Raw genomic sequence first — 10,434 nt, forward strand, 5'->3', positions numbered from 1 at the left:
AATCAAATTCTTCCTCACAGAGGACATAATTACTATATACTAGTTTCATGAGATTGAATTGTTCTCCGGCGCACATAATTAATCACTCTCAAGCTCTAGCATACATGTTTTAAGACAAAATAAGAAAAATAATGCAGGTTTTGTGTGGCCCTCTGTCTGCCAACTTAATCCATTAGTGGTTTTGTACCTTAAGAGCATTGGGGAAACTTTTTATTGTAAACAAAAATAAATAATTACCTATTGTTGTATGATGAATCAAAATTCATCTAATACAATGACCTCTCTGAACAGGGGACCATAATCTAGGCAAATTGTTAAACCTTTCCTACTCTGCACTAGCAGCTTGTAGCCACTAGTGGTCACTCATCTCACACAAGTTGGTTGGACTGCCTAGGTGAGACGTAATGGTTATGTTGCCTTCAGGGAGTGTTGGCAATACTGCAATTATTGTAAAACCCGCACACAATCAACAAATCTCTAAATACAGCTACTAAAGGCAGAACTTTCGACATTAACTAGGAAGTTTAGGAGTAGAACAAAATTGGAGAAGAAGGACATGGTACCAATGTAGAGAATAACTTCTGAGGGATAAATAACTGAAAACTTTGATTACATCGCTGATACGCATGACGCTCCTCGTTGTGTTGTTGCAAAACAGTGCAAAAGCATCGCCACTGACTGTCAAAATGTACATACAAATTTAATGTAGTATTCCTAACGAGAGTCATTTAAACGGGCTACAGGAAGGAAGTCCAGCGAGTCATTAAAATGTGAGACGGGGCACATGAAGACGCACGTGAAGGCAGCATAGTGCCCGGACGGTCCAGCACAATGACGCTGGACACACGGGCTGTGTGACACTGGTGCCTCACAGATAAACAAACCACTTCTTGCATGGCTCCACGGACCTTTAACAACTAACGTAAACAGTCTCGGTGTTGACACACGGGCCTCATTTTAATGTCGACAAAAGAAGTAACTTGGCTGAAGGAGGATGACTCCGTTGATGAAAAGTTAAACATGAGAGTTGAGTCCGCTGAAAGGTGAGTTTGATACAAGTTGTGGCTTGAAAACTTAACGGTGAGCTAACACTGGCTAACAGGACGTAACGTTAGCAGCTAGTGGCCAGGACTCTGTCCAAATCCAATGTACTACAGACCGTTGTCCACCTTAATAGCGTTAGATAAATTAGCATGAGTTAACGCTACTTGAACATATAATAGCTTGCTAAATTAAGCTAGTTAATTAGCCAATGACCGACGTGCCCATCCCCTGTAATAAGAGCCGCTAAGTGGAGCTACAGGTTTAACTGTCTGACCTTACCGTAATGACAGCTAACGGTGCACTGCTGTGTGCTGTTTGCGCTTTTCTTTGGTTCACTTGTTGCATCCTCAACTAACTGTAGCTCCCGCTGCTTAAACGTAATGTCGATTAGTCGCATCTCGTGCGGTTTTGTTTTTATGTCGTTATCTGATTAAAGGTTGTTAGTTCTGCCAGGTTTAGATATAACACATTCAAAAACACGTCAGGTATAAATACAGTCATCATTTGCTGGGGAAGGCATCTGTAATGAACCATTCTGTCATGTATGTATCCATACAAATGATCGAATTATGTATTGGTAGGACTTCCTGTTGACAAAGCACGCAGCTATTGACACATATCTCTGTATAGAGAGGTCACAGGTCTATAGGTGTGTTCAATGTGTTTGCTTTCCTAAAGCTCCTCAGAGTGCTGCCCTCTTTTTGTTTTCATCTGAATCCTTCATCTAACAAAGATGACCAATACTGAAATCATCGCCTGCTCTCACCATGCTGGAACCATTGCATTTCTTCATCTTAAACATTTGATTATAGCTGAACATTTTCTCCTATTCTCTCACACCCTCCACTGTCTCATCTCTCCAGTGACCTGGTGTGATAACTGCATGCTGCATGTCTGATAACTACCCGTCACCCTCCATCTCATTTCCATTGCATGGCCCCCCTCTTGTCTCGTCATTCCTTGCATGTTGTCCTGTGAGAGTGTCGTAATGAGGGAGGACCGGGATAACCCTCTGACACTGTCATCCAAGAAACCATGCTGGGGCCAGACGGACTACGGACAGGAGCTAGAGAAGCTGCGAGCTGACTGGGAAGCAGATAAGAAGCGAGCACAGCAGGCCCGTGGACACCTCTCTGTGGAGCTCCGGCACCTGAGGGAAGAAGCGGAGAGGGAACAGCGGAAGACTGTGAGGGAGCTGGCTGCCAGGCGAGGGTGCCAAAAGGACGGGCCCTCTAACAGACACTGGCGTCTGCTGGGTGAGGAGGTGAACATTAAAGACGGGGGACGATGCGCGGAAATTAGGTCCACGGAGAAAGAGGTTTTCTGCGGAGAAACTTATCGAAAGCTGGAACATTTGCTGCTGACGCTGTATGAGAAGATAAACGCCGAGCGGGCGGTCTATAAACTGCATTACAGGCAGGAGTCGGAGCTAGAAAAGGCCGTCTTCCTCTGCCACCTGCTCGAGGCCCATGGGAGAGCGCTGCAGAGAGCAGGACACCCCAGCTGCATTTTTAACAGTCTCTCAAGAAAGCCAACCCAGGAAGACGGCAGTAGCTCCTTCCAGACGAAGCCTCTCCTGACCTACTCCAGGGCCTTGCCACAGGCGAGACCCCAAACTGCCTCCCACTCACCTAGGAAGAAAACCAAACCGGCTCGGAGAGAGCGGCCCTTAGGGAGGGCCCTCTGTGCAGCTGACCCCTGCACCGCCGCTGCAGTCACGGACACCTGTCGGAGCGGCTCTCTGGAAATCTGTCACCCTGACTACGCTCCCCATGCCGGCTGGGACGAGCAGCCCCCCCACTGCGGCGAGTCCTCCGGGTCAGACGAGTCATCGCCCTCCAAATGCACAGACAAGAACATGGAGGTGAGCTATTTCAGATTTGCAAATTCCACACATGGTTCCTAAATGAAGCGAGTGGGTAGAGTATTTAGCATCTCCTCTTATACTTGTAACTCAGAAACTGCAGCAGTGTGCACTTCAGTGGTGGCCTCACTTCATGCTCACACGTATTACGAAGCCCCGAAGGATTTACGGCAAAAAAATAGTTTTGAGTGTATTTTCTTTGTAAACAATCCTGTGCATTTTTAATGAATGAGATTACATATAAATGTAGAACTCGGCTTATGAGGAGCTAAATATTAGCTGATCATCACAGTAATCCTACAGGAAGGTAACATCACCAACGCATGATCAGCAAATCAAAACAAATGAAAACATATTAGTAATGATGTGGTACACACACAAAGGATGAATCACAGAACTAATGGGTGAAATCCTGACCTGTACCAACAGATGTTTTGGCTACTGAGTCCACGTCCACATCATATACAAAAGAAACTGAGGCATGAGCCATTTAGGTTATCATAGCCAAGTCTCTGTCTTCTTATAAGTAGTTTTTGTAGAGCTGTTTTTGGTTGTTTTGGTCTTGGTCGACTTCTTTAGTCGATAAGTTGGTTTTTTAGGCTTTTCTCGTGCTGAATGATTTATTTCCTAGAAACATATGAGCACAGCTCTGCTAAACACAGGATTTAAAGCGGTGCTTTTGCATGATTCTTCATGGAGAAACTCAGTTTTACCGTCTGTTAAATCAACTAATCGATTAGTCGACAAAATCGAGGCCGATCCTATTTTTTTTCATATTAGTTACCCTCAATCCAGTGAAGACGGTGAGTAATTGTAAAATAATCCCCTCCTATTTGAACCACGCTTAGCGTGTGGTCTAATTTTTAGGCACCAGAATATTTGTGAAGGCAGCAAGTGGTGCGTAACCAGCAGCAGTGAGATGGAGAACAAAACAACAACTGGTAGCATTTCCATGAGGAGTTTATTTTTACTATGCTCCAGTACAACCAAACAGAGAACCAAATATTTGCCACTATGAAATGTGAAAACCATTTTCATACCGCTGGTGTGAAATGCGTGTTGAGAAGAAGAGCCGTGCAGCATGTGAGCAGAGAGGAGGGGTCCGCACATGTGGCTGCATCTGTTTATGCCTCTCGTTGGAGTGGCAGAAGTGGGTCAGTGTGTTTCCGTCTCTTAAATTTTGGATTCATGTTTTCATAGAGAGGAAATTAATAATTAATCTAAGCCCCCGACCGTGTCGAAACATCACAGCCCGCTCGCCGAGCCTCATATTTCTTGCATGGTCCTGCTCATGCATCACCCTTGTTCTCACAGTCAATATTTTAATGGTGTTGAAATGGGAATCCCCTTTAAAACAAGAATGGACTCATGCCTCTTTCAATTATTCATGTCGTATTTTCGGTTGTCTGTCAACTGTTGTTCACTTCAGTATATATGTTTACAACACAAACGTGAAAGTTTGTTTTATGACATTATGACATTCTTATCAAAAAACAATTGAAAGTGTAGCCGTGAGGATAGAGTCCTACGTTTGTATTTAGGCTGTACTGACATGTTTTTGGTGTGTTTGACATGTATATGGATAATAGGTGTTGGTGATTTCCTTAACTACTGTTTGATACAATGCTAATTTGCTTAAATCTGAAATAATATCCACAAGAAATCCAAAGACAAAACAAAGAAAAGCACGTATTTATGTTGTTTGATATGATACAACACAGTCAGGCGATGGAGGAAATGAAGAAGGGCTCGGCGCATCACGACTTCATTGTGATTGCCATTAACCAGCAGCCGGCTCTTCGGTCTCCTGACGGGCAGACGGGGAGACGTTGTCAAAATATGTCAGTGTGATGATAGGATGTCAATACCACTGAGCCATGATGGATCCGGCTGCAGCTCATTTCTGTGCAGAGCGTAACGCTGTTTGACATGCGTTGGGTTTTGCTGACTGGATGCTTTCCTTTGTTTCATATTTGCTGTATGTCTGCTGTACTCAACGTGGGATAAGTCCATAACAGTAATCTCCAAAAAAATGTGGTTCTCTGATTGGGAACAGAGGTGCTGACAGGAAAACAAGCAACAGAGTTTGTTTTGTTTGTTGCAGAATAGAAGTAGTGTTGGGTGGAGTTCACGTCAGCAGGGCTGGTGAGTCCTGGTCTTGTGAGCACACAGTAATAAATAAGGGAATAGACTGAAGCTGTAAAATGCAGTGTAAGAAGCTCATTTCCCTGGGCGGGATCTGTCTGGCGGAGTCTCTTCATTGTTAAATTTTTCTGTCTGTGAAAATGAACCCTTTCTCCTTGTGTTACTGAGCGCACAAACTGTGTGCGTATCAGTATGGGGACGATAGGAAGTCATTGTAAACGACCGTAGCGTTGACTGCACTGATAGTGTACCAGAAAGCTGCAACATTCAAAAAAAATGAAGGCGCAACATCTATTTTTAACTTTGCTGCACCCGGCCGTGGGTTTTCCAACAGTGACCTTTTTAAAAGGAACACAAGATAGACCGGTGCCTTTTCATCAAAGCAGCTCCACTCTAAAGCTTCAGCAAGCCTTGTGTCTGCAACAAAGTGTTCAAGTACATTGTGACCCGCTGTAGAGGAGATGAGAATAGGCTTGTGTGTATATTAGGCGTGTAACGGTTCACAAAATTCTCGGTTCGGTTCAATACGATATAGTGGTGCCACGGTTCGGTATGTTTCGGTACGTTTTCAGTACAGCAAAAAAGCAGAAAATCCAAATCCTCGCTGGTGAGACTCTCAAGTAGTCTTTAATAATGAAAGCTTGTGTTTGATACTTAAGATCTTCTCTAAAATATTCCTCTATAAACTCAAACAGACACCTTTCCTGGAAAGTTTTAGAAGTTCTATTTTTCAGACTTAGTTACAGCGCTCTCTCTCTCTCACCTCATATTTACTTTAATATTAACACTTATACACAAAGGTTTAATAGATTATGGTCCATAAATGTGGTCAACACGCGTTTCTCACTCGTTTACTCTGTGTCGTTGTTTCTGTTCTCACTCGTAGCTCTGCTGGTGTCTGAAGTCTCTGTCCTACTGGAGAGCAATCCATGTTTTGTTCCTTTATAGTTTATGGTTGTTAACTTTTGTACATAGTTGTACAGAACAAAATAATAATAATTTCCTTTTTCCTTTTCTAATAATAAGAAAAGGAAAGTCCTCCGTTTTGTGTCTGTCCTCCCTAAAGCCGCTAACCGTGACTTCAGACGGCCGCTCCGTAGGTCTGATACCTCCGCTGGACACGCTGCTCACTAATCGCTCCATTAACAGCTGCTTCCTCCAACGACATGCAGACTTTAACTGAACAGCAGCTGCTAGTAAAGACAACACGGTCAACACCACCTGTAATCAGTTGTTCATATTGAATTAACCTGGTAATCGACCGGTAATCAATGTTGTTGTCGTTTGTGAACATCCGGGAACGGTCACGTGATAGGACCGTGGCGAATCAGGGAAGGACATCACGTTACGTCGGGTGGGTTGCCATGTTTGAGCGCAGTGGCTCCACCAATTTCAGCTATATTTTATTTTGCAATTTAATATTATTCAAACGTATTGTTCGGTTCGTAATGCGTACCGAACCGTGAGCCCCGTACCGAACAGTTCAATACGAATATATATATATATATATATATATATATATATATATATATATATATATATATATATATATATATATATATATATATAACATCTTAGACTATATGTGATTTTATTGTTTGAAAGTGCAGTAGTTGCGTCACATACATTTCCAGCAAAAAGTCTAAAAAATGTTATTGATAAACTGCTCAGATATTTGCAACATGCTTTAAACAGTACAGCAAACTATTGTCTTATACTATATATTGTGTCCAATTCTTAGTGTGTAAAGAATACAAACAATAATAGTCCTAAAGGTACTTTCAGATAGCGAGCGGTTGCTGCAAACACAACAGCAGCAAGTCCACTCTTGTGAACATGACATGGCTATTTTCCGCCCGAGTTGATGATTGATGGTTGAGTTGTTTTGTCCAACTTGTCACCGGGGATGTACTGATCCAGTATCTGCTAGAGATGCACCGATCCGATATCAATATCTGTATCGGTCCCGATATAGGAAAAAATTCTAGATCGGGTATCGGTGACAATGTGACCGATCCATAAAGGCAAATCTATTCAGTCCAATTATATGCGTTGTGCTCTGCGTAACGTCATGCGCTAGCGAACTGGCCGCATAGATTGTTTTCAAAATGGAGCGAGCGAAAGGATCAGCCATCTGGAACTTTTTCACACTACCTCAGCCAACACATTCGACAGCTACCTGCAATACGTGCGCAGCGATGGTTCCAAGGGGTGGCACTAAAACTTCAAGCTATAACACAACCAACTTAATCAAGCATCTCCAGAGATTTCACCCTAATGAGCACGCTCAGTTCGTTGAACTGAATCAACAAAAAGGAGGCGGCCTGAAGCAGCTAACTTTAAAGGAGATGAAGGAAAGAGGTGAAAAGTTTCCACCTAATAGTGTGCAGGCAACAAAAATAACTGAAAGGATACTGAACTTCATTGTCATGGATGGGCAGCCGCTCTCAGTTGTCGGGGATAAGGGATTCCGGCTGCTAGTTAACCACCTGGAACCACGCTTCGACATGGTAAGCCGAAAATATTTGTCGGAGACGGCGCTACGTGAACTGCATGGTAAAGTGTGCAAACACATATTGAAGGAGATAAAAGATGTCAAATCGATAAGTTTCACGACAGACATCTGGAGCTCCGACGTTTCCCCTGTGTCACTTTTAAGTTTAACAGCACACTGGCTGGATGAAACTTTTGTGCCACACAGTGCAATGTTAAATGCTACAAACTTTCGTGGGTCACACACCAGCGAAGCGATAGCAGCTAGCCGGAAGGAAATGTTTGACAAGTGGCAAATTCCGTTGAGCAAAATCCACGTGATTCTGAGGGACAACGCCAGCAACATGAGAAAAGCGATGGACAACCTGGGGGCGCGTAGCGTCGGCTGCGTTGCACATACAATGCAGCTGGTTGTCAACGAGGGACTTCTGTCACAGCGTGCGGTCAGTGATGTGGTTGCATGTGCGAGACAGATTGTCGGACACTTTAAACATTCTCCTCTAGCATATTCACGGCTGCAAGATATCCAGCTCGAGATGAACATGCAACCTAAACGCCTGCAGCAGGATGTCAAAACCAGGTGGAACAGCACTTACTACATGGTCGAGAGACTGACTGAACAGAAACGAGCACTGTCTGCTTATTCTGTTGACCATGAGCTGCCCTCAATCCCCACGGCAAACCAGTGGGCCTTGCTTGAGAAAATAAAGACGTGTCTTGAACCGTTTGAGGAGTTTACAAGGAAGGTGAGCACAGCCACGTCCTCTACCGCTGATGTTATCCCAAGCATCACCGTTCTCAAACGTCTTTTCTCTACGGAAACCGAGGCTGACGCTGGAATCAAAACCATGAAAAAGACCCTCTTAGCAGCTGTTGATAAGCGCTTTAGCACCGTGGAAGATGAACCTCTGTATGCACTTTCTACACTGCTGGACCCACGGTACAAAGACAGGTGAGACTGTATTCATATTATAGGGCAGGTTTAGCTCAATAAATTAACAGTATGGTAAACTATTTTATTGTTTTTGTAAGTTATTTTTCACTCCTTGTAACAAACATTATATAACTTAAATAGAGCTTTGAACAGATAAATATACACACCTTAGATACTACAATAATAGCTTATATTTGAAATTATAAGACAACTAGTATATATATATATATATATATTTTCCTTCTCAAGAAGTATAACTTTGAGTCTATACCTGAACCTAATGTATTTTATTTTTTCAGATTTTTCACCAGTGCAGACTCTGCCAAGCGTGCGAAGGATGCACTTGCCAAGGAACTGGAAGAAGACTTAAGGACTACTACTGCTGATGGAGCATCCAAAGCTTTAGAGCCACCAGGAAAGGCCCCCCGAGTGGAAGGAGCAGCAGCAGCTCAAAGCAGAAGCAGCAGTACCTTCATGAAAGAATTTGACAAAATTCGGGGGGAGCGTGAGGAAGATCCAGGGGCAGCAAGCAGTTCCAGCACTGCTGTACAGTTGCATGGGTATTTTACAGAGGGAACAATTCCTGCCACAGATGACCCATACAAATACTGGGGAGTCAACCGTCAGCGGTTTCCTGGCCTTGCTACCAGTGCCTTCAAGTATCTCTGTGCGCCCTGCACCAGCGTCGAAAGTGAACGGCTGTTTAGCACAGTCTCCACCATCCTGGATGAGAAGCGAAACAGACTCACAGCTGAGAGAGCAGAAATGCTAGCTTTCTTAAACAAAAACCTGCCAGTGATGCTTAAGCCTGATCTTGAGAAGCTTGAAATATCTGCTTCATCAAGTCAGACACAAAACTTGAGTAGCAAGTAGCAACTATATCTGATTTTTTTTATTTTAAACTAAACTAGCTTGTGAAGTTTTTGTTTTAATTTGCTTTTATAATGGATGTTTAATTTCTATTTGCACAATTGCACTAAATCATTGGAAAGAGCTGACTGCTGTTTATTTTAAATACCTGTCAACCAAGCTAGTGAAGCTATTGTTTTTTCCTTTTATTTCAGCTCCTTATTTATTTTAAATTATATTTAGAATTCCTGAACCATTTCAAAGGTTTCTTGCAGTTTGTTTTTTCATGTTTGACCAAATTTGTGAACCTATTGTTTTTGTCAGTTTCAGGTTCTTTTGTATTATTTATTTTACATTGGATGTTATACTCATAATTGCACTGACTGAACAAATGCAAGTTGTGTTGTTTTTACATGTTTTTATGTGTGTTTAAGTGTGCTGTACTGGTGCAGAGTTTTCAATAAATTTGTAATTCAGTACATTTATGTCTGTGTTTAAAAAAATAATAATTTTAAATCGATTCAGCACTGTTTTTCTCTATTAGATCGGTATCAGATCGGTATCGGCCGATACTAAACCTCAGATATCTGTATCGGTATCGGAAGTGAAAAACGTGGATCGGTGCATCCCTAGTATCTTCACCAAAAACTGACCTTATTAAGTGGATTGGGTTATTAAGGAACAGATTCTTTGTCAATGTCATTAAAGCTGCATACGTTCTGTCACAGCGATGCCTGGCCTCATGTGACCTCCCATGAAAGTGATCCAATGAGTAGTTTGCGGTGTGAAATACACGTTTTTAAATGTGGGTACATGCAGGTCAGCTACAACCTGCTCTGTTGAGCTTCTTAATGTTGAGATTGGAGTAGTTTGATAGCAGCGACATTTATTACTTTTTTATTTATTTCTTTAATTCACTGTTCTGCTTACATGCCTGTTGTAAGATAAGCAACTGCCACAGTGATATTGGGATCTTAAAACAGTATACCCAAATAGAATTGTGTGCTTTTTAAACAGTGCATAGTTTGTCAAGGCTGAGTGAGGAATTAACCAAACGTCCTCCCAGCCCGTGTTCAGGCCGCTGCTTGCTCAGGAGATCTATTAA

At 42.6% G+C, this 10,434-nt stretch overlaps 1 protein-coding gene across 2 annotated transcripts; it reads left to right on the plus strand.

Annotated features, from left to right (window-relative positions):
* Positions 1–852: 852 nt before the first annotated feature.
* LOC137886781 (zinc finger BED domain-containing protein 4) lies at positions 853–9,814 on the plus strand. 2 transcript variants are annotated; one of them, XM_068729394.1, is made up of 3 exons: positions 853–1,043; positions 1,908–2,908; positions 8,780–9,814. In XM_068729394.1, the coding sequence occupies exons 2-3, from the start codon at positions 2,009–2,011 to the stop codon at positions 8,864–8,866; spliced, it is 987 nt and encodes a 328-aa protein (XP_068585495.1). In that variant the 5' UTR covers positions 853–1,043; positions 1,908–2,008; the 3' UTR covers positions 8,867–9,814. The 2 variants fall into 2 exon arrangements, with proteins under 2 accessions (XP_068585495.1, XP_068585494.1); XM_068729393.1 differs by lacking the exons at positions 853–1,043; positions 1,908–2,908 and adding an exon at positions 6,811–8,498.
* The last annotated feature ends 620 nt before the right edge of the window (positions 9,815–10,434 follow it).

This window comes from Cebidichthys violaceus, unplaced genomic scaffold (genome assembly GCF_023349555.1).
Source record: "Cebidichthys violaceus isolate CVI_PGR_0920_01 unplaced genomic scaffold, fCebVio1.0.p SCAF_46, whole genome shotgun sequence".
Lineage (NCBI taxonomy): Eukaryota > Metazoa > Chordata > Actinopteri > Perciformes > Stichaeidae > Cebidichthys > Cebidichthys violaceus.

What these genes read in the sequence shown, in the direction of transcription:
- LOC137886781 (XM_068729393.1), top strand. Translation starts at nt 7,162, where the DNA reads ATGGAGCGAGCGAAAGGATCAGCCATCTGGAACTTTTTCACACTACCT. An exon ending in GACCCACGGTACAAAGACAG is followed by an intron (nt 8,499 to 8,779) that starts GTGAGACTGTAT and finishes TTATTTTTTCAG; the next exon opens with ATTTTTCACCAGTGCAGACT.